A 23,942-nucleotide genomic window follows, 5' to 3' on the forward strand; every position below is an offset into this window, starting at 1 on the left:
AATGAAAATAATGTTAGAGGAATGCTGGTGACCAGGTTGGGGCTAGTGAAGTTACTACATTAAAAGCAGGTTTAAACTTGGGACACAAACATTGCTGGTGTTATGTGGAATGCTTACAAGACTTACACTAAGTGTGAGATGCTGGTGTATGGTCCAAAATGATTTTTGTTTTTCTAGATTTGTGAAGCAGGTGTGCTGTCATTCTGAGACTCCTGTCTATGGAAGTGCAAGGTGTATAATATTGATGCAACTTTTCATAAATAATGTCATAGATTTTTAAAGGAGCTAAAAGTGTATTATAGTCTCCCTCTTTGAAAGTGTCTCACTATACACCTCAGATAATCAGACATCTTAAAACAGACCAACTTTAAAAAAAATAGAAGGATCTAAATCTCAGCTATCAAATCTGCAAACCATAACAACATCTGAGATTTCTATATTGTACACACTTTGTTTTCCCGACCTCTTTTTTTAACCCATCAGAAAGAGTCCTGTTAGCTGAGTAGATAGATGAGGAATTACTCTTTCATATATTGCAGTGTCTGAATAGCTTTCACAGAACTTCTCCCAGGCGTTTGTCATGTACTAGTCAGGTGTCACCGGATACTATGCTTGGACTGAAGTCCATGGTACTCACCTTGTATGGTTGTCATGCTAGAGTGAAAACAAGTCTTGGATCAAGAAAACCCAAAGGACTCTAGGGTATCATCTTTGCATTTTTGGTTTTGTTTGTTTCAGATGTTGCCCTTGAGCCCTGGCAGAAAATTTGATTCTGACAGCCTTGATGCTCCTAGTTGACTTGTTTTATCTTGTAATTTTTAGGATTTTGCATTAATTAGTGTTTCTCTGGATCTCACTTTTCCAGTATAGGGTGCTGATATGTCTTTGATTCTTGCATATACTTTACTTTCTGTATTTTAAAGATATATTTTACAATACATGTACTTTTCTTAAGCCTTCCAATTTAACAACTAGAGTAATTAGGAAATCCAAATGGTGTCATACTGATGCATTACCACCCTACTTTTGCTGGTCCAGTGAAGGCACCATGGGTTTTATTCCCTGCCTGCTAACCCAACTATTTCTAACTGCTATACAGAAGCATGCTTGATGAAGTATTTGCTGCTGTCTATTATTATTGTAAGTTATATTAATAATTTCCTTTGTGGGTGTTTTTGCTAAATTGTGCTGAAAATTAGGTTAAGGAATTTAATATCTCCTTAAAGCATAGATATTCATAGGGTTATGAATGAAATAGGAAAATGAGCTAAATTATCATGAACTGTGCTTGTGTGATGGTTTAGAGGGGGTTGCATTCAGAACAGGCCTCCTGTACAAAAAGGCTGCTCCTCTACCTTCTGAACCTTTCCCATAGAGAATCAGAAGGACCATAGGAGAGGCCTGGTACCAAATTAATTTCTTATTAATCTTGCCCTTGCAGTCTTAAGCAACTGGTGCTAGGACTGTGCATCAGTCTTGTCATCTATATATGTATGTAAGCCTCACTGCAAGCATCAGAGAGCTTGAGAGGTTAATCTGGCTGGTGGGAAGGGCATAGGAGGGATTCAAATAATGGGTCCTTCCAAAAATTTGGAAGGACTTCAGACAACAAAGGGACGACTAATTCCCGATAGTCTAGGCAGCCAAGAATCAGAGTTCACATAAGGTTTTGTTTAAGAAGGTCTGGAGGGGTCATTTTCTATTTTTTTGAAGGTCTAAATTTGAAATAGCAATTAATCAATTTAAACTCAGCTGTTGTCTTACAGGTGCTAATAGGTGTTTTAAAGCTAGCAGCCTGGCCAAATTGCAGTCAAGTAGCTAAGTAACTAACTCCTGAAAGTGTCTGTGCCAACATTACTGGATGTATAGACTGTCTGAAGGATGCATACAGTTGTGTTGTTTGTGCATGCTCTTGGTAGAAGATGGTGAAGGCATGTTCATGGCGGTACACAGCTGTTCTTTTTCTGGTAGCTGGGTGCTGAGCTGAGAAATGGGAGTCAGCAGAGCAAAGCAGCATTAAATAGCTTTTATCTGAACAAAGTGCTACAGGCAGCTGCAGTTCATTGACTAACGAGAAATGAAGAAAAGGGCAGCACAAGTGAGTGTTGCTCTGAGAGCTACTTGAAAAGTCACAGCAGCTTTTAACACAGCTATTTTCAGCAGAGTTTTTACTCTTTCTGGGACAAAGAAGCCTTCCTGGGCCTTCTCTAAAACCTTAAAAAAATGAAACTACTTCAGCTATTTCGTAGCATTTGCTATCAAATTTCAGGAGACGTGCACTTAGCACTCACTGTACCACCTGTAGAGTGTACAGACTTCACTATTGTAAAAGCCTGGGTTTCTTGTTATGGCTTTATGAAATTCATGACAACGCTGAGAATGCGGCAAAAAAAGTGACCATCAGCTCTGTCAGATAAAGTGCTTAGCTGGAATCTACTTTTGCTTCCTGAGCCCCAACACATAGGAAATACATAGAACTCAAAATTAGGATTTCGTTACACAGCTCTGCCTTACCCCTATGAGTCGGTGTGTAGCTGTTTATCTAACTCTATAGGTGGTGCTAAAGCAGTAACAACCTCATTGGTGCCTCAGATATTTTGCAATTTCCTAGTCTGAATTTTTTTGTAAGTGTAGAGGTGGTGTGAAGAGAGGTAGGCTTTTTTTCCTGTAGTCATTATGAGGTGACGTGTGCCAAGGTAAGCAAGATAAATTGTTGAACAAAGTGCACCTGCAATTGAATGTTGCTGATTTTCACCAAAGAGCAGGCTGGGGAGAGCACACTTGCAGAAGCCTTGATCTCTGAGGGTTCTGAAGGCTGGAAAAAGCACAAATCCCAAAATCTTCACCATGAAGAGCTCTAGAAATGTCTTCTATCTTCTCTTCTTTCATGCTGGTAAGTGCCCTCCAAAAACTTTTGCTGTGGCGTGGTGTCTTTGGGGTTGACTTCTGTGTGATGTGAGAAAGCAGAGGGAAACTAGAACCATTTCAGAACCAATCTCATATGGCCGGGAAAAGAAATAGAAAGAATAGAAAAAATGGAAAAGCGGTAGAAAAAGCTGTATTGAACACCATGTATGTATCTTGACTCATTGGTGTCAAATTTTTCATTTCCTCAGCACTGAATCTACTTCTTTTGGTTCAATGTTGTCTGTTTCTCATAAGTGTGAACAGTACTATGACAATTATTTTGTAAAAATAGAAATAATTGCCTTATTCCACTTACGCTCTGTGTGACATGTTGGCTTTCTCCTGTCACTCCCAAATTCTAATGGTGAATGCTTTTAATTTCATCAGAGGTGTGGATGCTGTTTCTGAAGCACTCCACAGTTCTTCAGAAAGAGATGATCCTAGTTTTTTTTTTTTTACATTGTTTCTGTTGAAAGCCCTTGATAGTGTATTAATAGCTGTATTAATAGCCATTTGGTAAGATGTTACACAATGTAGTACTGTTAGTTTCAGCAAAGGACTTAATTGGATGTTTGCCAGTGATGAAGTTATATGTGTGTTTAGGAACTTGAGCATATTTCAAATGGAACTTGCCAGCTCCTGCCATTTCATGCTTTATGTATATCTACAGATATACAGGAGAGCCAAAATTGTGAATAAACTCGGGTTCAGAGACTGACCTGCTGTTTTAAGATGTTCTTGGTTGGCTAGAGGAAGAGAGGCTAACAGACCTTGTCTGTGCTCAAGCCCACTTCAGATGGGTTAACTCGTAAGGAAGGAAACGGGAAGTTGCCCAGGATCTGGCTTTCCTGTAACAACAAAGCTCAGCAGTTTGGAAGGGGACAAATTAATTACCTCTTTTAGATGAGTGAGGAAAAAAGGAACAGACTGATGCTGTTTCACTATTTTGGCTGAAATATGGAGCCAAATGAGCTTTGTTTCATGTTTCAGGTGTATATGGCTAATGATTTCTTCATTCAATTCATACATTATCTCCTGTGTGTTTATATCTAAAACCAGGATGCTGAGGCTGAAGAATGGTACTTAGCCATACATACTGAGATGCTGAGACCCCAATTTAATTTCCATTTGCTTGTGTTTAGGAGAAGAAAAACCCAAATGTCTTTACCAAAGAAAACGTAACTTCTTCCTTCTGCCCCAAGAAATTAATGGTGAAATTTTCACCCAGGTAGATGAGGTAGACATTAAGTTTCTGTGAGGTGCCTTTTTACCATGACCCTTTTGTGCCTTTCTTCTAACCGTCTTGGGTCTCAGAATTCCTGCAACTCAGGCAGGCAGTTGTTGCTCCCTGTACTAGGAATGCTGCCATGAAAACTTCCTGTAAGTTTTCCAAGTCTGACTTAATGGTTTTTTTGACAGCAGTTGACTCTGAGTTGCAGTGAAACAGCAAGCCAAACCCTCTGTTTCAGTATCAGGTGCAAAACAAGCTTTATGGCATCAACGATCTTATTTAGTCTGCAGCCACTAAGTCAGAAAATATGCCTGGCTACTGTTGAGCACTAGTGGAGTAGTTTTAACTTGCAAAGTTAGATGGAGTATCTCAACTGCATGACAATGGTGGGGAAGTAGAGGGCGAGTTAGAGTTTTTAGAAAACCACGTGACAAATAACTTACAGCAGACTCCAACTTAAAATTGTAGAAAAGCAATGGAATGTGGTGCTCCTTGCTTATAAAAATTAACTGTGCCTGTTTATCAGCATAAACCATACTTGCGTATGCATTTTATGTATAGCCGTACCATTTGCACATGATGACATATCCTTACAAAAGCAACAAAATGTTTGTAGCTTTGGCATTTAGAAGGGTAGCGTTTGGGCCTGCTAAAAGATGCCTTTCTTCACCGATTAATGGCATCTCCACTACTAAACTTGAGTCTTTTCATTCATGGAACCGCCCTCCCCTTTTCGTGACTGTGGAAATGGCCTTTTATGAAAGAGTGTTTTGAAGGGACAAGTTTACTTTTCTAGTTTTTGTAATAAGCCTAGTGGCAAGGCTCTTGAGCACCTAAGATTGCTTTTTTTTTTATTCAGACCAAAAAGGGCTGGGGCAGGACTCCAGGTACTAACTAGCAATGCTTGAGACAGAGTTGTCTTTGGACGGTCTCTTTGATTTTGTAGCATATCATTTCAAATAATCATTTTAAACACTTCTGACTTGAGAAAAGATGATATATTCTGCCAGGTTTTAAGCATAGTCTGTATGCCCTGACCTATTCCATGGTACCCATATTTCTTATGTCAGAAACAAATGCCATCGGGTTTCAGTACCTAAGTCTGAGCCTATTCTGTTTCCAGTCCAGAAAAACTTCAGTATCCGTGTTAATCTGAATGAAAGTGGGAACCATCTCTAAAGACTCGCTGTTGAAAGAGCCCTGATTTCTTTCTCTTTTGGGAGAAGGAACAGAATGGAAGGTTGGCTCTTTGGGAACCTTTAAATGGTAAGCTCTGTTGCAAAGGCACAGATGTGTTTTATAATGTTTTCTCTTGGTGTTGTGTTTGCAGCGCTCAGCCTGGAACGTATCCGGTGGTGCACTGTCTCTGATCAAGAACTTTCCAAGTGTAATGACCTGAGTAAGGCCTTTGGTGAGGCTGGCATCCTTCCCCCTCTGGACTGTACAAAGGGGGGGTCAGCTGCTAACTGTACCCAGATGATCAAGGTGAGTTGTGAGTGACAGCAGTGTCATTGATTTAATTTCCCCATGTGCCTAATACTAGTCCAATGGCGATGTACACAGCTCTGCAGTGAGTGTCTGATGATCCAGGCAGCTGACCATATGCTTCCTGTCTCTGAAAAATCAAAGCATATATTTTTTAAAAAACACATAAAGGTATACATATGAACCTGAACGTCAGAATGGCCCTGTGTTGTCTGTTTGGCTAGTCATATATGGCCAGTCATTAGGAACACAGCAAAGGTCTTAAATATTTCCTCCCAAATTCTAATCTTTGATTTGGGAATTGTCAGGTTTATTTAGCAGATATTTAAGAAGGGTTGGAGCTATAAGATGTAGACAGTAGTTAAAGCTGTGCTGCTGAGCCTATAAGTAGATTGTATTTCAATAAACTGTGGATCAAACTCCCATTTCAGGGTCCCATCGTGGAAATTGCTGTATATACAGATAAGATGAGTGTAAAGCCAAATCAAATCTCCCGATACCAGAGTACAAGAGAGAGACAAAGCAGCAAGTAGGGTGAGCAAAGGGCATGCAAACTCAGCTGTATTAATTCAGCTGCCCAGAGCATGCTCAGTTTCCAAAAGGAGCACAGCTCTGGGGAAGGTTTTAAAGACTGTAAGCATGTGGCTTTGCAAAATGATGTATGGAAAATAATTCGCTCTTAGGAGGGGGCAGGAGGCAACAAGTGGATATTGGAGGAAGTGTGGAGGCAGGTAATCATGGTTGTCTTCACTGGCAGAGTGTGGGGGAAGGGGAGGATGGCTGGCTGTGTTAATATTCTTTGTGTATCCTGTGTAGACATGCACAAAAATCAGGGGTTTGTGGAGGAGATCCAGCCTGTCAAGGACAAAAGGTTCAGAGCCAGGAAATGAGGCCTGGCAGAGTGCTTCGAAGGGAGATGAGGCAGGTGGTTGTGTGGCCAGAAAAAAGGAACAAATCGCAGAAATTGGTATCTTAGAATTTTTTGTCAATAGAAGCAGAAGGGTTGTCTGGCTACTAAAACTACCTCATTGCCTCTTGATAAATACTGTTCTTGAGTGAGGGAATCAAGACTGTATTGAAGAATGTTAGGAGCAGATATGGATACATGTGTGGATCTTACCTTGGGATTAGACAGGAAATACTTTCTAATGTCAGATCTTCCTCAACTGCTTGGATGATTGCTGCATTCTACAGAGGGACCTTTTAGACTCTGCAAAGTAAGTTATTAAAAGGGCTGGTGAGTGTCTGTTTCTGAAATACAGTGCACACAGAATTGCATTTGTAAGCCATTGCAAGCAGCAGGCACCTATGTGAAACCTTGGATTCCTATAAAACTTGATTAGCTGAACTCAGTAACTTGCAGGTGGATAGCACGAGTAAGTAGCTTTCTGATAAAATGGATCTTCGCTGTAAGGCTTCAGACGAGGCTTTGTCCTTGAGACCTCTTTTTTCTTGTGCTAATAATCTACTAAATGTTTAAGCTGGCCTACTCTGTGTAGGACTGTGTGGAACCCCTGAGTCCTCATCCACACTGAACTCTGCTCTTTGAGGCCAAAAAGGGAGTGAGACGCAATGGGTGAAGAGGCAGAGATATGCTGTTTTATAACACTACATAACTTGGACTTAGTCCTGTGAATGTGTTAGCACATGGATAAGGTAAAAAACCTTTTTCTTTGAAGGTGTTTAAAAATTGAGAAATGTCTAAACATTAACATTAAATATTGTCAGGTTCCCTAGTTTAATGTGACCAGAACTATTCTTCAGGTCTTTAAACACTTCTGTAGGTAATTTTAAAATGTTGTGACACACAGAAATGAAGTCTCTCTGAAAATAATTAACAGAGTATTACCATTGCACATATACTTATGAAAAAAATCATATGTGGAATAATCCCGTGCTTTTGCTAAATGTATTGGCAAATGCTTGCTACAAAAAAAAAAAAAATACCCACACTGTTGTTGATACGCCACCTCAGCAGTGATTGCATGCATTTAAAGGAGAGGTCTGTAGCCTGTAAACTACTTCACGTTAAATACAACAACAACAACAATAGGCATTTTTTCTGTCTTGTTCTGTTACTTATACACAAGCTATTGATAGGAGGATCTTCTGCTAAACAGAGCTCAAAGCCTCAGCTTTCCAATCAGAAAAGTGCTATCTTGCATGGAAATAATGTCCACACAATATAGTCCTTGTCTTCTTTGGCCAGCCCTTCCCATTTTATCTGCTCTGTTTCCTGTCCACTGCTAATTCTAGAGGCTCATTTTGTTCTTCCTGAGGGTAAGGTCCTTCTAACTCCCACCTCCTCGTCTTCCTCTTACTGTCAGGTGTCCCTTCTAAGCAACAGGCCATATTTGATTCCTAAACTGTCATCCTGTGCTCTGTCTCTCAACAGTGGAATATCAGATCTAGTTATTCCAGAAAGATGGTGTCTGTTCTTTAAGATGCAAATATGTCCCAAGCCCAACTCCTCTCCAAGTTCCCTTGGAGCTTTGTTTGGCTCTCATTCATGAGAAGCAACTCTCAGGACATCTATTGTTTCAGCTCATTAATGAATATCACCTTTTTTTTCCCCTTTGAGCCAAATAAGTAAAATATTTCAAATTACATGGCAACTTCAAATCTGATTTATTTACCTATGCTTTCACATGATCCCTTAAAAAATTTTCTAGCTTTTTATGTGGCTCAGCCTGTGTGAAATTGCTGTGGTATACTAGGCAGCATAGTCCTAGCCCTACCCTAACCAATGCTCAGCAAACTGCCAAGGGATGGGTAAACTAAATTATCCTCTCCAGTGCCAAACCAGAGGTTAAGTAAACTGATAAGAAACTTGGAATCAGCTTAGAAACGCAAAATGTCAAGCTGCTGACAGTATCAGCAGTATCTTGTCTCTGTGCGAGATGCCCTCTCCTGGCTTCCACTAGCTTCAGTACACAGTGAGAGCCAGGTTCAGCTGATGAGAGGTGTGTGTAGCAGTTCTCTAGTCCTTGCTGCTGTGGGAATTCCTATCCCATGCTATCCAGAGCAATCCTGCATCTGTAGCAGGAGTCCAGCTAGCTTGGTGTTATAGTCAGCTGAAAAGATACGGTATTAATGGACACCTTCCCAGCAGTGGATGCCCCAGATTTGTATTCCCCTGCTTTGGACAGTCTTTTAAGATGCTTTCCTCCTCCTCTAAAATGCACTGCCATCTACTCCCCCTCTCCCAAGATGTGTGGCTGTTTGTCTGTTGAGGTGCAAGCCAGCATGCTTTAAGGTTGCTTTTGAGTACACTTTGGCATTCAGATTTTGCAGTCCCAGAAGACATTACTTCAAACTATCTGTGTATGACCTCAAAAACATATTTACTTTATTTAAATCTTCAAGCTTTGGGGCACTACCTATAGAGATGAGTGAAACTCCAAATTGGTGGGCCTTAAGATTCATCACAGAGCTGCAGGATCCATTTCTAAGATTCCTTTGGACTATGAAGACTAGTGAGGCCATCACGGTCCAGGGTTGGTTTCTGCATTATTTCTGAAGGAAGGTGGTTTCGAAGTTCTAAAATCCCTCTTGGTAATTGTTCTTAAGAAATTTGAGTGTCCTTAAAAGAACTTTTTGGAGAAAAGAAAACTCACAACTGCAGATAAAAGGGCCTCTTCTAAATTCATGGGTACTCTGCCTCTGGCTGTTGAGAAATACTGGTAATTAAGCTTCAACATGTATTCTGCCCTTATGTCTGCACAGGATGATTTGGCAGATGCAGTGACACTGGATGGCCATTTGATTTACCAGGCTGGAAAGGAGTATGGTCTGAAACCTGTGGTGGGGGAAGTATATGATCAAGGTATATTCTGACTAACTAACATTTAGATTATTTAATACAAGCTTTTTCTTATGCATTTTTACTCTTCCCATTTTATTTTGGGATGGTCCTCTTGAAGACTCTAAACAGTAGATAATGGTCAGGTTCTCTCTTGGATGTTCCTGCCTGTGACAGAATGTGTGGGGGAAACAGAGACGCAGGGCTGTGGCAGTCTGTCCTGAAGCAGTTAGGTCAAAATAGCCGTGCCTGTAACAGGTTTGTTGGGTTGGGTTTTGTTTTGGTTTTAGGTTTTTGGTTTGGTTTTTGGTTGTTTGTTTGTTTGTTTGTTTGTTTTACTGTCTCACTGCTTACTGTCTTCTCTGTTCCATACTTTGCAGATAAATTAATGAATTGCAAAGCAGAAATTATTACTAGGTTTATCTCTCAATCCCATAAATTAGAATAATTCGATTTTATTTTTAGTAGTGTATATGATTACGTCCTGGAAGAAAGGAAGTGATAGATTCTGCTTCTTTATCTGGGTGTCCTTAAGCTTTGAGTTCCTTTCAAGACAGAGACAATAATTCAGTGGTGACTTGTCACCCTGACTAAGGGCTCAGTATCAATATGTTTGTGTAGTTCAGAGCCGGAAGATGTCCCCCGTATCTTTCAGAGATGCAAGGGAAGCAACAGCTCTGTAAGCAGTCTGCAGGCAGTGATGTCCCACCACTCTATTGTGAGATGGAGCTAGAATTGGTTTGCAGCTGGGTCTTAGTGTGGTCTGGCCAAGGCATCCTCAGAAGTCCCTGTTGGGCTCAGTCCACGGGGACTTGGATTACCTGCAGCAGCAGCCCCCTGACTGTTAACCACATCATGACCCTGGTGAGGGAACTGTACTTCAGTTTCTCAACACCAAATGGGCCTCATGATCCAAAGGCTGGCTATCTCCACTAGTCAGTTTGTGAGCTCAAATCAGAGAAAAGTTGAATTAAATGTAATGATTTCTGATCTAAATAAAGTCAGATTGAATGACCTTATGGTCACTTCAGACCCTAAACTCTTGACTCTATGAGTTATATCAAACTGTAAAACAAAGAGAATGAAAGCAGCTGTGATGCTCCAGTGACATCAACTTGCTATGCTGTGTCAAAATTAAGATCAAATTAGTAGACAACTGGGGAATATTTTTTTTTACTATTAATTGTATTGGTTTCAATTCAATCCAAATACACTTAGAATCATAGAAAATTTCTTCTTGGAAGGAACCTCTGGATGTCTTTCACCCCACGTCCCTTTGATAGCAGGGTGACCTTCAAAGTTAGAGCAGATTGCCTGTGGCCTTTAACTAAGACATTTCACACTGAAAAGATAACGGAGGACATTTGCTCACAGTCAGCAGGTCCTCAACAAGGATGTGAACGATGTGACTTGCCTGTGGGTAGGGGAGCCACAAGAGGGCACAAATCAGTGTATCTCACTGTAATGCTGCTGCAAGGCTACTTTGCTTGCTTCTCTTTCTTCCTGCGCTGCAGAGATTGGAACTTCCTATTATGCCGTGGCTGTGGTAAAGAAGAGTTCCAACATCACCATCAACAGCTTGAAGGGTGTCAGGTCATGTCACACAGGCATCAACAGAACTGCAGGCTGGGATGTGCCAGTGGGTTATCTAATTGACAGTGGGCGCCTGGCAGCAATGGGATGTGACCTTCCAAAAGGTAAGAGTTACACGGCAAAGATCTGATCTTCAGCAGTGCCTTTCCATATGGTCTTGGGACCCTGCATGCGGACAGAAATGTGTGGTTCTAGCTGCTGGTTTGTTCCTTGGCTTTGATGCTGCTGGTTTGTTCCTTGGCTTTGATGCCGCTGGTTTGTTCCTTGGCTTTGATGCCGCTGGTTTGTTCCTTGGCTTTGATGCCGCTGGTTTGTTCCTTGGCTTTGATGCCGCTGGTTTGTTCCTTGGCTTTGATGCCGCTGGTTTGTTCCTTGGCTTTGATGCCGCTGGTTTGTTCCTTGGCTTTGATGCCGCTGGTTTGTTCCTTGGCTTTGATGCTGCTGTTTTGTTCCTTGGCTTTGATGCTCCTTGTAAGATGGAATAGACCTAACATAGGTTTGATGAAGACTGCGTTTTTTGTTTGTTTTTTTTTTAAACTTGGAAACCATCTTTTAAGAACAAAATGACTTATCTCTTCTGAATGTTTTTAGAGATGTACTGTGTAGATGTGTTAAAATAAGATTGTAGGATCTTTTTTATTCATTGCTAAAAATTTCTCATTCTAATTTCACATTTAGCTGTAAGTGACTATTTCAATGCAAGCTGTGTTCCTGGAGCAAATGGCGTAAACTATCCCAAATCCCTCTGTCAGCTCTGCAAAGGGGATTCAGCTGGGCAGAACAAATGCGAACAAAGTTCCCAGGAGCGATACTATGACTACAGTGGGGCTTTCAGGTAAAAATCATGGCTCTGTCAATTTTTTTATTGCTATGCTTTATCTATAGGCATCGTGTCCAGGCCTCATTGACAGGAATTTGAAGCCAGAGAACTTCCAGTTGATCTTGTTAGAAGATCTGCTGTTGTGTTAGGACAACCACGCTTTAAACCTTGAGACTGAACAAAAGTAACTCTAAACCCACTATTTCAGGTATTAATACCTGAGTATTAAAACCAAATGGATATTTAGCACTTATACTGGGCAGGGAAATCCCATTGCTGTTTGCTTTGTCCAGCAGCTGTTGAAACAAGTCCGAGTGTTTGTTTCAGCAGGCTGTATCTTTCCTAGTAAAACGTGATGACCCTTGGAGTCTGAGAACTGAACTGCCACCCTACTCAGCTATTTCAGTCATCCCATCTCAGTTGCACTGAATTACCAAGTTGCTCTGCCCTCCATTTTTGCACACCAGTCTTGCCCTTATTTTCCTTCTTCTTGTCCATGTGCTGTGTTGCAGCTCCCAGTCCCTGGCTAATAGCATTGACTAAGCAAGGGGAGAATTTGCTCATGTGAAACACTTGCTCCTCTCTGTGTATTTCCCAAAGGGTTGTGTGACTGACTTAGACAGAGAAGTCTCCTGGACAAAGAAGGTCATGGTGTTTGTCCCAGGCAGCACTGAACACGTTGTCCATGTTCATCAAATGACAGTGATAGTTTACTTGATGTTCTAACAGCCACTAGTCTCTGCCTTGAGCAAAACTCTCAGCACAAGGAAATAGGTCTGTGGCTGACGGAATGTAGCATACAGGCCTCTGGCTCTCAGCTGGCAGTGTCCAGTGCATGGGAGCTGTGTTTTGTAATGCATCTTTGTGGTTGGATTTATATTTATTAGGTGTTTGGCTGAAGGTGCTGGAGAAGTTGCTTTTGTGAAGCACAGCACAGTGCCTGAAAATACAGATGGTGAGTAATCCAGAGGTTTGTTGCAAGAAGTGGTTGCAAGGTCTGAAGTACGGTGTCTTTAATGATAGTAAAATGTCAAATGTTTGATTTATTTTGAATTGAGGAATCAGCAAAAACTGCTTTAATGGTGAAAACAGATGGTACCCACAGATGTGGGTTTTTAAAACGCTTTATAGTTTCAGTAAAGGTTAGAGGAGGAATCTTAAACTTCTTCTGGAAAAAGAGCTTAAAAAGCACTAAACCCTTAGTTTTGTAGAGACCTGGGCTGTTACGTTGCCTCTGCCTTCCCAGGCATTTCAGCAGAGTCTAGCAAAAAGTTAATAAGATGTGGCCAGCCCTATCTGGCACTTTGTGAAATCTAACTTGAGCATAAAATTACTTTAATATCATGGGCCTATCTGACCATCATTTACAGGGGAAAAAAACCCAATAATGTTGCATGTGATCCTAGTCTTAGGGATGGTCTTGGTACTGCTGCAGACCGCAGTACAGATCAATGCAGTCTCACAAGTGTTAAGCTGTTTATTGTCTTACCGGAGATACAAGACTACAGGACCATGTAGATGCATGGGATATATTGTGCAGTCAGGAATAGTTCAGAGATGCTCAGATGTGTGTTCTGCTCCACATGTGCATGTGATGCTTAGAGCAGACATGGAGCCAGAGGCATCAGCCCTACCTGATGTCTGTTCCATAACCATGTTCTGTCTGATTTCAGGGAGAAGTCTTTCTTCGTGGGCCCAGCGGCTTCGCTCCCAGGACTTCCAGCTTCTCTGCCGCAATGGTAACACAGCTGATGTGACAGAGTGGAGAACCTGCCACCTGGCCCGAATCCCAGCTCATGCTGTGGTGGTGCGGCCTGACACAGATGGGACAGTTGTCTTCCAACTCCTGAATCAGGGACAAGTAGGACACCATTTTTTCATCAGTGCATTGCATTTTAGAGGGGTTCTCCCACCCATCTAGCTGAATTGAAGACAGGATATCCCGGCACCTTCAGCTTTGTGGGGTTTGAAGGGGTATGGGATGTCATATATCCCAGGTAGAGGGATGTCTGACAGGTGCTTTTTTTCTTTCTTTAACATTACAGCGAAGATTTAATGGGGTAGGCACCAAGTTTCAGATGTTTGACTCCACAGCCTATGGTGCCCAGAATCTTCTGTTCAGAGACTTGACCACAGAGCTTGTTGCAATCACAGCTCAGAATTACCAGGCATGGCTGGGTGATGAGTATCTTCATGCTGTGGAAGCCCTGAGCTGTGACCCCAACAGTAAGTCGTCTTCAGATTCCTATTCATAACCATGAACAAAAGTAGCTGATAACAAAGACCATCTTCATTCTGCTTTATTTTCTTTGACTCTTGGAGGGTTATGGCAAGATGCCCGACTAATCTTTCAGCATGGAGAAAGGTCACTTTTTGACCTAGAAACAGTATCACATTGCAGAATACTTTCCTGGGCAAATTGGCTCACTTTGTGTTACAAGATGCAGGCATTTTCTACCCATTCTGCTGTATGTGAGACATTAATCTGGTAAGCTGCTACTGCTACCTGGTAATCCATTTCTTACCTGCTAACAAGGGGAAATAGTAATGTGTTGCTGTGTAAATCCTCAGGTAGTCTATAAAGAATGGATGAATGGATTCCTAGCAAAGAATTTCTTCCAGAAACTGAAGAAACCCTCAATTGCTCTTTATTGAAATGTTAATAGTCTTTTATACTATCGGAAGAATGCAGAAATGACTTGATGTGCATTCTGGCAAAGTCAGAAACACAGGCTGTAAGAATCCCTGCCTTAAGCTTAATAGTCATGGCAACTGAGCCTCCCAGGTGTGCTCTGTGCTGTGGCAAAGCTCCCCACCTCCTGGGCTTGTCTCTTCTGGGCATTGCTCAGTGACTGCCAGGTATGAGGAAGCCTCTGTTCGGGGTGGTTTTTTGCTGCACTCAACTCATACATTATGGCTGCACTTAATGGTCAGCAATCACAGGAGTTCTTGTTCCTTTCCTGTGGATCGGTTTGCAGTGTGTACATACCACTAATCTGGAGAGCTCTGTGGTCCTAATCAGGTGTAAGTCTGAGCTACAGAGATGGAGAGAAACACAGAAGTAAGCATTTTTAATAACACGTATGGTATGTATGTGACAGTGGGCAGTGTGTATCCCTCCTTGTGTATTACCAGAAAAGTAAACTGTAGTATTTGCTTTCCAATTCTGTGCAGCATTGCCAGAAAGCCTGAGCTGGTGTGTTATATCCACTGAGGAGATTTGGAAATGTGGTGAAATGGCTGTTGCCTTTAAGAAAAAGAATTTGAAACCAGCAATTCAGTGTATTTCAGCCAAGACAAAGGAACAGTGCATGGAGCTGATCCAGGTAGGCTGCTACAAGCCTTGTGCAATAAACCAAATTAACACAAGGTGCTCTTTGCTGGGTATGTCGGATCAGAGGGATGTGCGTTTAGGTGACCAGTAGGAATACTGGATTTCAAGGAGGTGATCTGTGGCTCACATGGTATGGAGAGGCCTGAAGCCTGATGATACTCAGTTGTGATGAGGGCATTGTTGCCCATCTAACTCAAGCCTGTATGTGTGAAATCTCCTGTCCCCGTTTCACTGATGATGCTTTATGCAGGTTTTGGGGGTTTTCTTTAGCAGTGTATTGCTCTTTTGCTGTCAGACTTGCCCTTTGAGATGCAACAGGTACGATGCTAGAGGTGTCGTCATTGTAGCAGGGAAGGTATCTGCTGCTTTTTCACATAAATCCTCAATTTTATTTTATTTTTCAGAAGAAGGAAAGTGATGCCGTAGTTCTAGGTGGAGCTGATATTTATACAGCTGGGAAGACATACGGCCTTGTACCAGCTGCTGGAGAAAGTTACTCTGGTAAGAAGGTCAGGAAACATAAATATAGACCTTATTTTTCCAGGTTGGTTGAAAACAGCTCTAAAAGCACGGCCTCTGTTCCCTAGCCCTGCTGGGAAAGCTGTTTTCCAAGGAAATGAGAATTAGTATCCTCACGTCATGGATAGAGGAGGAAATAAGTATGGGATGGGTTCCTACACTGAGTTTGTGGCAACTTTTATCTGTCTTGTACCTCTTTATTTGTCTTTTCAATTACGAAAAAAATACTTACAATGGAAAAAAAATAGTATTCACAAAATCAAAATATTTTTAATGTAAGCAAAACCACAGAAATTACACAGTATATTGTAGCTTGAAACAAATTCTTCCTGTCAGTGTGGCTGCTTCAGAGTCACTGATGAAAAGAGGACTTGTGGACATTGTGTCACTAAGGCAGAATTTCAATATGCTGCAAAACTCATGGAAATTTTAATACAGGTTTGAGTTTTCCCAGAAAAATAACTTCTGAAATCAGTTTTGCTAAGTCACTAATCACCCAAATGTTGTTTTTCAGAGGGATGTGTTTATAAGAGCTGATGTTAACAAGAACGCTTTCATGTTCATCTCTAGATTATTCAGTTCAAGTGCATAGCAGTACCAGTATACAGGCTATAAATGAATGCAACATTGTGAAGTAGTAGAAGTGAAGAATGATTACATGTACATTCATAATTCCTGACTAGCTAATTGTTGGTGCAGTTGAAGTTGGCACCATCTAAGTGTAATGGATCTGTAGAAGATCATTAAGCAGTGGGAATACTTAAGGGAATTTGTAATGCGTTTTGGTTTTTTTCTGCAAGCTGATGACAACAGCAATGCATACTATGCTGTGGCATTAGTGAAACGAAATCTGTCCAATGCATTCACCATCAGTGACCTGAAAGGGAAGAAGTCCTGCCACACAGGACTGGGGAGAGCCGCTGGATGGAATATCCCCATTGGTATGCTAATTAAGAGGGGCATTATTAAGACCAGAGACTGTAATATTCCTCAAGGTAAGACAACAGTACTACATATCAAAAATACAGTAACAGTCCAATTATAAACTTTCATTAGGGAAGTAATTTTGATATCTCATAGCTCTATATTAAGCTTTTCTGTTTGTGAATGGGTGTTGTGTTTTTAATGTAACGATTAGAAATTTTAAGTTTGCCACCAGAGTAGACTAATGGAGGGTCATATTGAGAATGCTACATCTAACACGGAAGTATTCCTTTCCCTCTTTCCTTTATCACAAAATCATTGGCTAATTTAGGTTGGAAGGGACCTTTGGAGGTCATCTAGTCCAACCAACTGCTCAACGCAGGTCCAGTTAGATCAGATTGCCCAGGGCCATGTCCGGGCAGGTTTTAAGTAACTCCTAGGATGGAGATTACACACAACATTGCTGGACCCTTGTCCTAGTGTTTGGCCATTCTTGGTATAAAGAATTTTTTTCTTCTTTTTAAACAGAATTTTCCTTCTTATAACTTTGGTCTGTTGCTTCTCATCCTTTTGCTCTGCATCTCTTGAGAAGGATCTGGGTCTGTCTTTTTGAAAAACCCACTATGTAAATGAAGACAGCAATACACTGTTAGTTGTCTCATCTCTGGGCTGACCAAACCCAGCTTTCAGCCTGGTATGTCATGTACTCCAGCCCTCTGAGCATCCTACTCTCCTTCCACCATATTTGCTCTAGAATGTCAATGTCTTTCTAACACTGGGAGCTCAAAACTTGGCACAGATGTCAGAGGAGAATATCACTTCCCCTGACTGCTCCACTAACACAACTCAGTATGCCATTAGCCTTCATAGGCACAAAAGCACGCTGCTGACTCTTGGTCAACTTGTTCTCCACCAGGATCCCCAGGTCTTTTTTTTTTTTTTTTTTTTTTACAGAGCTGCTTTTCAGCCTGCCAGTCCCCAGCCTTTCATGGTCTTATTCCATCCTAAAAGCAGGATTCTGCATTCACCTTTGTTGAACTTTGAGGTTCCTGTCAGCCTGTTTCTCCAGCCTGTCCAGATCCATCTCAATGGCAGCCCTGGCCTCCAGTGTATCAAACCGGAAAAGTTTCAAATGCATTTCTGAAAACTGGAATAAGAGTACATTGCTTTTTGTATTTAATCAACTTTAAGCTTATACAGTCTTGAAAATCCTGCTTTCACACCTGTCTCAGCTCTTGCTTGAGGCTATTCAACAATAGGATAGTCACAGAAACTCACATTGTCTATACAGACGTATCCCCTCTAAGTAGTACTTCCAGCTCTGGGATGTCATTGCAGTAAATATATTCCTGTCCTGAATATTATTGCATTTATTTTCGAACCGTATTTAGTAATGGAGCAATGTAACACAACAAGCAAAGTATCTCTGACCATAGAACTCCAGATCTGAATTTTAGTTGCCTATTTCCTGTCTCCTAGGAAGCTCTTCGGTTTCATTACATAATCAGCTGAATGATGCTTTGAAAATATTTGAAAAGTTGTAGTTTGTGAATTTCAGTAGGCAGCTGTAACTCATGTTTCTACTGTTCTGCTGAAACCTGCATTGGTTATAACTTCGTGACAGTGTAACTACCTTTCTTGTGAAGAGTTCATGCTTTTCACCCATTATATTGGTTTGTCTTTCTTTCCCCAGCTGTGAGTGAGTTTTTCTCTGCCAGCTGCGTGCCTTCAGCTAAGCAGGACAATTATCCACCAAAACTCTGTCAACTGTGTATTGGAGATGATAGTGGAAACAATAAATGCAGTGCAGGTAGCCAAGAACGTTATTACAGCTACAGCGGAGCCTTCAGGTAATTAATACATGTGGTTGTTACTTAGTCTGTCAGCTTGTCAAAATGCAAGGAGGAACTATTTTCCATCCCGGGCAGCAAAAAGCAGTTATTGTTGCTACAGTTAGATGGCATGTGCCGTAAACGAAGTGGGACATGTTTCCCCAGATGTCTTCAACAGTACAGGTATGTCATAAGGCATTACATTAGATCACGTCGAAGCCTTTTGACAGCTTCCTGGCCCATAGCCAACCAGATCACCATCAGCCAAATCCATGTCTCTGTTTACAGAGCAACAGGCACCTACCTAGTGAGGACCAAGTGGATTGTCATCTGTCTCCAGTCTTGCTTTAATCTAGTGTGCCAGACAGTCTGCCACTCTGAATGGTCAGGTCATCCACAAAGAGCTTTAGCAGGGAAGCAGGCAAATAGTAGCCAGTATCTGGCTGCTGTGAGTCCATGCTGAGCATGGCAGGGTAGTGAGGGGGAGCCAGGAGTGGGTCTTCACTGTCCGTACTCATTGGTGGCTGTATGTGAAGGTAGGTTTCTCAACAGCACAAACAACTATGGTCAATGTTCAAATACCAAATCCTCTTCAAAACAAGATTTGTTAAAAGTATATGGGGGGAATAGCATCAAATAGAATAAACACTTTGTGTAACAGCAGACATCTACATATGGGGCCATACCCGAAGACTATGAAACTCTTAGATATGGAAGTCACACTTCCCTTTCCTGACCTTCAGCTCTGAAGGTAATGGTGCATGTAACAGAGCTGGCAGTCAGTGGTCTTTTTCCTTCAGGGGAGGAGACTTTAACAACAGCTGCCTGGTAAATACTGAAGTGCTAGACTTAGATAACTACTTTTTGCAAATCTGTTTGTGTCCAGCTGCTCTGCTGTGGTACATGCCTTGCAGGCAAACTCCAGGTCCTCTGCTGTACTGCGTAGATTAACAGAACTAGCTACCAGTCACCCAAGGAATAAACAACAAATGCTGTTACAGGCTGTATGAGCCTTGCTTATATTCTAAGGTTGTGCATTTGATAATAGTGCCCATATAGCCCAAACTTTATATGGACATCACTTTTTTTTTTAAGTAGAGAAGACATTTATTTCATTGAGTGATGTGGAAAGTTTCAGGTATTTAAAAGGTTAGGATTTGGTGAGAAATGGAGGGTCACAATCTTCTGCAAGGTAGGGATGGGTTTGGCTGTGATGCTTAGGTGATCCTCTCTGAAAGAATAATGAGTTATGGAAGGTGACTGACATGAGGTTAAAATGCAGCCTCAGATTTCCAGATTCCATCAACTCTGGATGTCTTCAGACTAACCTGACTAGAAGTATGAGAGGTCATTCAGTTTGTGTGTAATTTACTGCTTGGGGCAAATTAAACTCTGCAGAGTACTGAAAAATCTGTTGGGAATAGCCTTTTCTCATGGGGAATGCGGAGAACAGCACCTACTGAGTCCTCAGTTCTCTGCATGACAGTGTCAGCCACATGATGACAAGACCTTTGAGTCTTAACTCCTTATGTTAAACCAGGTACACGTGAATTATGTTTTTTTGGTAACTGTTAGCAATAATAACTTTTGCATTTTGTACTACATAAACCGTGCTCAGTTACAGCTTTACATCTCCTGGTTTTAGGAAGTGCTTCTTCAAAACACTTGTAGAATAAGCTACAGGATGCCACCACTAAACTCCATTACCCACACATCCTCTGCAATCCTCTACCTAAAATACCTGGGAAGTCAGATCTCTTTGCTAGCTCACCCAGCTCACTGAATTGAGCTTGATTTTAGTTATGTGTTACTTGCTGTCTGAAGCAAGTGCTGTGCATTCCTTCTACCTGCTGACTTTGTGTTTCAGGCTTAGCAAAAATCTCCTAATAGTCTACGATGCCTGTTGTATCGTGTGCTAGACAACATCACAATATAACATGGGAAATGGCAAATGCTGGTAAAGGTGTGTTGTTCTACACTTTTGCCCTGAAACCTTCTGGAATGGGATTTCACGCTTGTAGAAGAGGAGGAGATTTTAGGGTGCCCTTGGCATGTTGGGCTACTTTTGCTTTGGAAAACTGGGGGAAACTGAACTTGGTTCGGGAACAGTACCCTTAGAAACTGCAGGTAGATGAACTAGATGTCTTCGGCATGCAGGGTTGTAAAAGCAGTATCTGTGCAAGCACCAAGGTCACTCTAATGTGGAAAAAAAAGGAAGAAAAAGTATACGTGTGAGTGTGCACACCCACACATATGCAGAATTTTATAAACTCTTTGGCTGTGCACTGAAAGGATTTTATTCAAAAAAGTCTTAATGACATACTTTGTACGTGATTTCAAAAGGAGTGAAAGCCACTGTTAGTAGATGGGTAATACTGAGCATCACATATTTTCTGTTTCTTTGCTCATCTAATATTGGCCTTTTTCTGTCTTTCTCACACAGTTTTTAATGAAAAAAAATCCTGCTGTATTCCTCTCAAAATTCTTAATTTAGCATATTTTTTTAATACCTTGCAAAGATGGTTTTCTCTCCTTTCAAGATGCTTCATTTCTCTGTTTTTGCTTATTGTCTTAGGGTCCAGTGCATTTGTTTGCAGGAATGTATGTAAGAAAAATTGAATTCTAAACCTATCAGTTACTGAAAAAAATGTGGTTCACATAAAGATGCTTTGAATTGAATTTTTATCTCTCATTTCCCAAAGGTGCCTGGCGGAGGACTCTGGGGATGTGGCCTTTGTGAAGCACTCGACAGTGTTTGAGAACACAGATGGTACTTGGTTTTACAGTCTTTATCATAATTCAGTTAATTTTCTTGAACTTTTTTGCTCTAAGGCATTCAATGAGTGACAATGACAAATTTCTTATTTCAGGTAAAAACACCGATAGTTGGGCCCAAAACTTGAGGTCCAGTGATTTCCAGTTACTGTGTCCAAATGGTGCCCGTGCTGAAGTCACCCAGTTTGCTGAGTGTCACCTGGCTCAGGTGCCAGCTCAGGCTGTTATGGTTCACCCAGATACCAGGATTTTTGCTCTATATGGACTACTGGACAAAGCCCAGGTATTAATAATCCATTTATTCTATGGGGGAACGGTCTAACACAGACCAAGGATAAAGGCAACAGGACCATACTGCCATATTATGACCCCTGCATCATGAGACTGGCAGCATGTGCACTGTGCAGAGCCCTGTTGGAGTGGGATGGAGAAGGTGAAATACAACCCATGTAATTCTAGGAAGACCACCCTGCTGCACAAGGGATTTCAACTTTTTGCTCAGCCACTGGTTTCAGTAGTACTCTTCCAGGAGCTTAAGGTGTTTTCCCTAACTGCATGACTTTGAAGTCTACAAGAAATAGAGTACATGCTAACACTTTTCCATCCTGGAATTTTCCTAGGAATGCAACAGAATGTTGCTGGGTGTATTTATGCTGCAGCCGTGTACATGGTAAACCATCTAGGCAGACCATGGCTGGCTGCCACAGCTAGGTTCTTGTCAATACTGAAGTTAACTAGTTTAAAAGCAATACTGAGTATCTCCATGCTAGGCTTCAGTCGCTTCTGTAACTCCTATGCAGCCAAACCCTGTATTACTGAACAATATTTAGACAGAAGAATTTTTAAAAATACAGCTCTTTCCAGATAGTAACTAAAAAAACAAAATCACAAATGTTGTTCTTGTAATTGCCAGTGGCAGAATTATGTATTTAATCTATTGGAGCATCTAAAATCAAATGCATAAGAGAGATTCTGCAATTTTGTATGAACTTTTCATCTACAAAACTGTTCCTATCGTCTTTCATGTTGTACGAGAGGAACGTGGCACTTAATCTTGCAAAATGCTGCAAATTTTGCATTTTTTTCAGGTCTACTTTGGAAATAGCAGCAATGGAAATGGATTCAAAATGTTTGATTCTTCAACTTTTCATGGAAAGAACTTGATCTTTAAGGATTCTGCTGTTGAGATCGTGCCAGTAGAAGAGAGGAGGACGTACGCAAAATGGCTGGGGAGTGAATATATTGAGTCCATTGAAGGGATGCAAACACCACAGTGCTCTGGGGCAGGTAATAAGTTAAGACAATACCTACTGACGACTACTGTTGTTCCCCTTCTTACTTTATGTCAGATACAAGGCTTGAACTAGCATGGTCCAAATGGCAACTTCCAGGCCTTTCCTCTGCTCTACCATCTTTTCTTCAGATAAGCTGCTGTTTGTATAACATGTTGTGCTAACATTTGAATGCCTCTTCCTGCCTCTTTGCAGGGCAAGTGCTAACAGCACCTGCTCGTCAGGGGAGTGGGGTGGGGCTGGAAGCTGCCCCTGTCCATGTGGATGGGTGGAATTTGGGGCAGAAGCCAGCAATACAGTGCCAGCGTGGTTTCCAAGATCAGTCCAAAACTGGAGCACCTTTGCCATCGTTGCTGATGTTGAACCACCCTGGGCTGGAGGATTCCCAGGTGCTGTTAGATGGATACTGGGTTTCTGACCTGTAGAAGAATTTCTGCATCTGGGAAGGCAGTATCAAAAACCTTGTCTAGTGAATCCTCTCTGGCCTCCTGGCTTGTTACGTTCAGACTCCTACATCCCTGCTTATCCCATCATACCTTTGCTGGGGGCAACGGTTTCTTCTGAGCTCTGCTGCCAGAAGAGGTAAGTGGACAGAGGATGGACAGACTATGGACAGAGAGATGACCTGCAGTCCAGAATACAGCTGCTGCCACGGGCAAGGTCCTTCACCTTCCAGTGGAAGAAAGTAGGGGGGAATCTCCAAAGTCACTGGACAAAAAAGGCGGCCAGAGAGATTTGGTGGCGACTACCTGTCAGTAGGGAAAAGAACAAAGCCAAATGTGTGCATCCACTGAGCTTGTTGACTTTCCACAACCAGTACTCTCACTGCTTGACGGAGATGTCATCTGCCCTGTGATCTTTAATGTGATGCAATCTACATCTCAACTTCTGGCTGTCCTGGGGTTCCCTCGAGTGCCTGCGCATTAAACTTGTATTTGCTGTGAATGAAACGAAGTAGTTCAGTTCTGATTAACCGTTGCTCTATCGACTGGCTTGTACCATTTGGTTTTTATTTTTATCCATAGCTGCAATAACAACCAATGTTGCTGTGCTGCTGGCAGGCAGCGTCCTCCTGACTACAGCTACCACCACCTCATGATCCCGGGATGAAAAGACATTCAGCGTAATAAAAACCTGGCAAAATCAGATAATAACAGTAACAGTGTAAATAAGTGAAAATAACAAATAAACATGAGAAGTCATTACAATTTATCCGGACTTCGGCCTGATGGCTACGCTGCTCCTTTTCTCGCTTTTCTGGAAGGTTAACATTTGCCCCTCGCTTCTCTGCCCACCCGTTTCGCTTGCTCCGAGGAAACCTGCCCTTCAGAGGGAAGGCGACAAGACCTGGCCTGCCGCGTCGTTTTGGATGCGAGAGCTGTGTCGGCAGGAGCGAGCAGGGACACGGTGCCGCGGCCCCGGAGCCGC

At 41.8% G+C, this 23,942-nt stretch overlaps 1 protein-coding gene across 2 annotated transcripts; it reads left to right on the plus strand.

Annotated features, from left to right (window-relative positions):
- Positions 1–63: 63 nt before the first annotated feature.
- Positions 64–23,726, plus strand: MELTF (melanotransferrin). 2 transcript variants are annotated; one of them, XM_030027230.1, is made up of 16 exons: positions 64–2,893; positions 5,469–5,623; positions 9,350–9,449; positions 10,940–11,122; positions 11,697–11,853; positions 12,726–12,793; positions 13,512–13,699; positions 13,884–14,064; positions 15,013–15,164; positions 15,577–15,673; positions 16,492–16,686; positions 18,309–18,465; positions 21,150–21,217; positions 21,318–21,505; positions 22,311–22,509; positions 22,710–23,726. In XM_030027230.1, the coding sequence occupies exons 1-16, from the start codon at positions 2,848–2,850 to the stop codon at positions 22,937–22,939; spliced, it is 2,364 nt and encodes a 787-aa protein (XP_029883090.1). In that variant the 5' UTR covers positions 64–2,847; the 3' UTR covers positions 22,940–23,726. The 2 variants fall into 2 exon arrangements, with proteins under 2 accessions (XP_029883090.1, XP_029883091.2); XM_030027231.2 differs by having other exon boundaries at positions 23,540–23,726.
- The last annotated feature ends 216 nt before the right edge of the window (positions 23,727–23,942 follow it).

Source organism: Aquila chrysaetos, chromosome 10, assembly GCF_900496995.4.
Source record: "Aquila chrysaetos chrysaetos chromosome 10, bAquChr1.4, whole genome shotgun sequence".
Classification (NCBI taxonomy): domain Eukaryota; kingdom Metazoa; phylum Chordata; class Aves; order Accipitriformes; family Accipitridae; genus Aquila; species Aquila chrysaetos.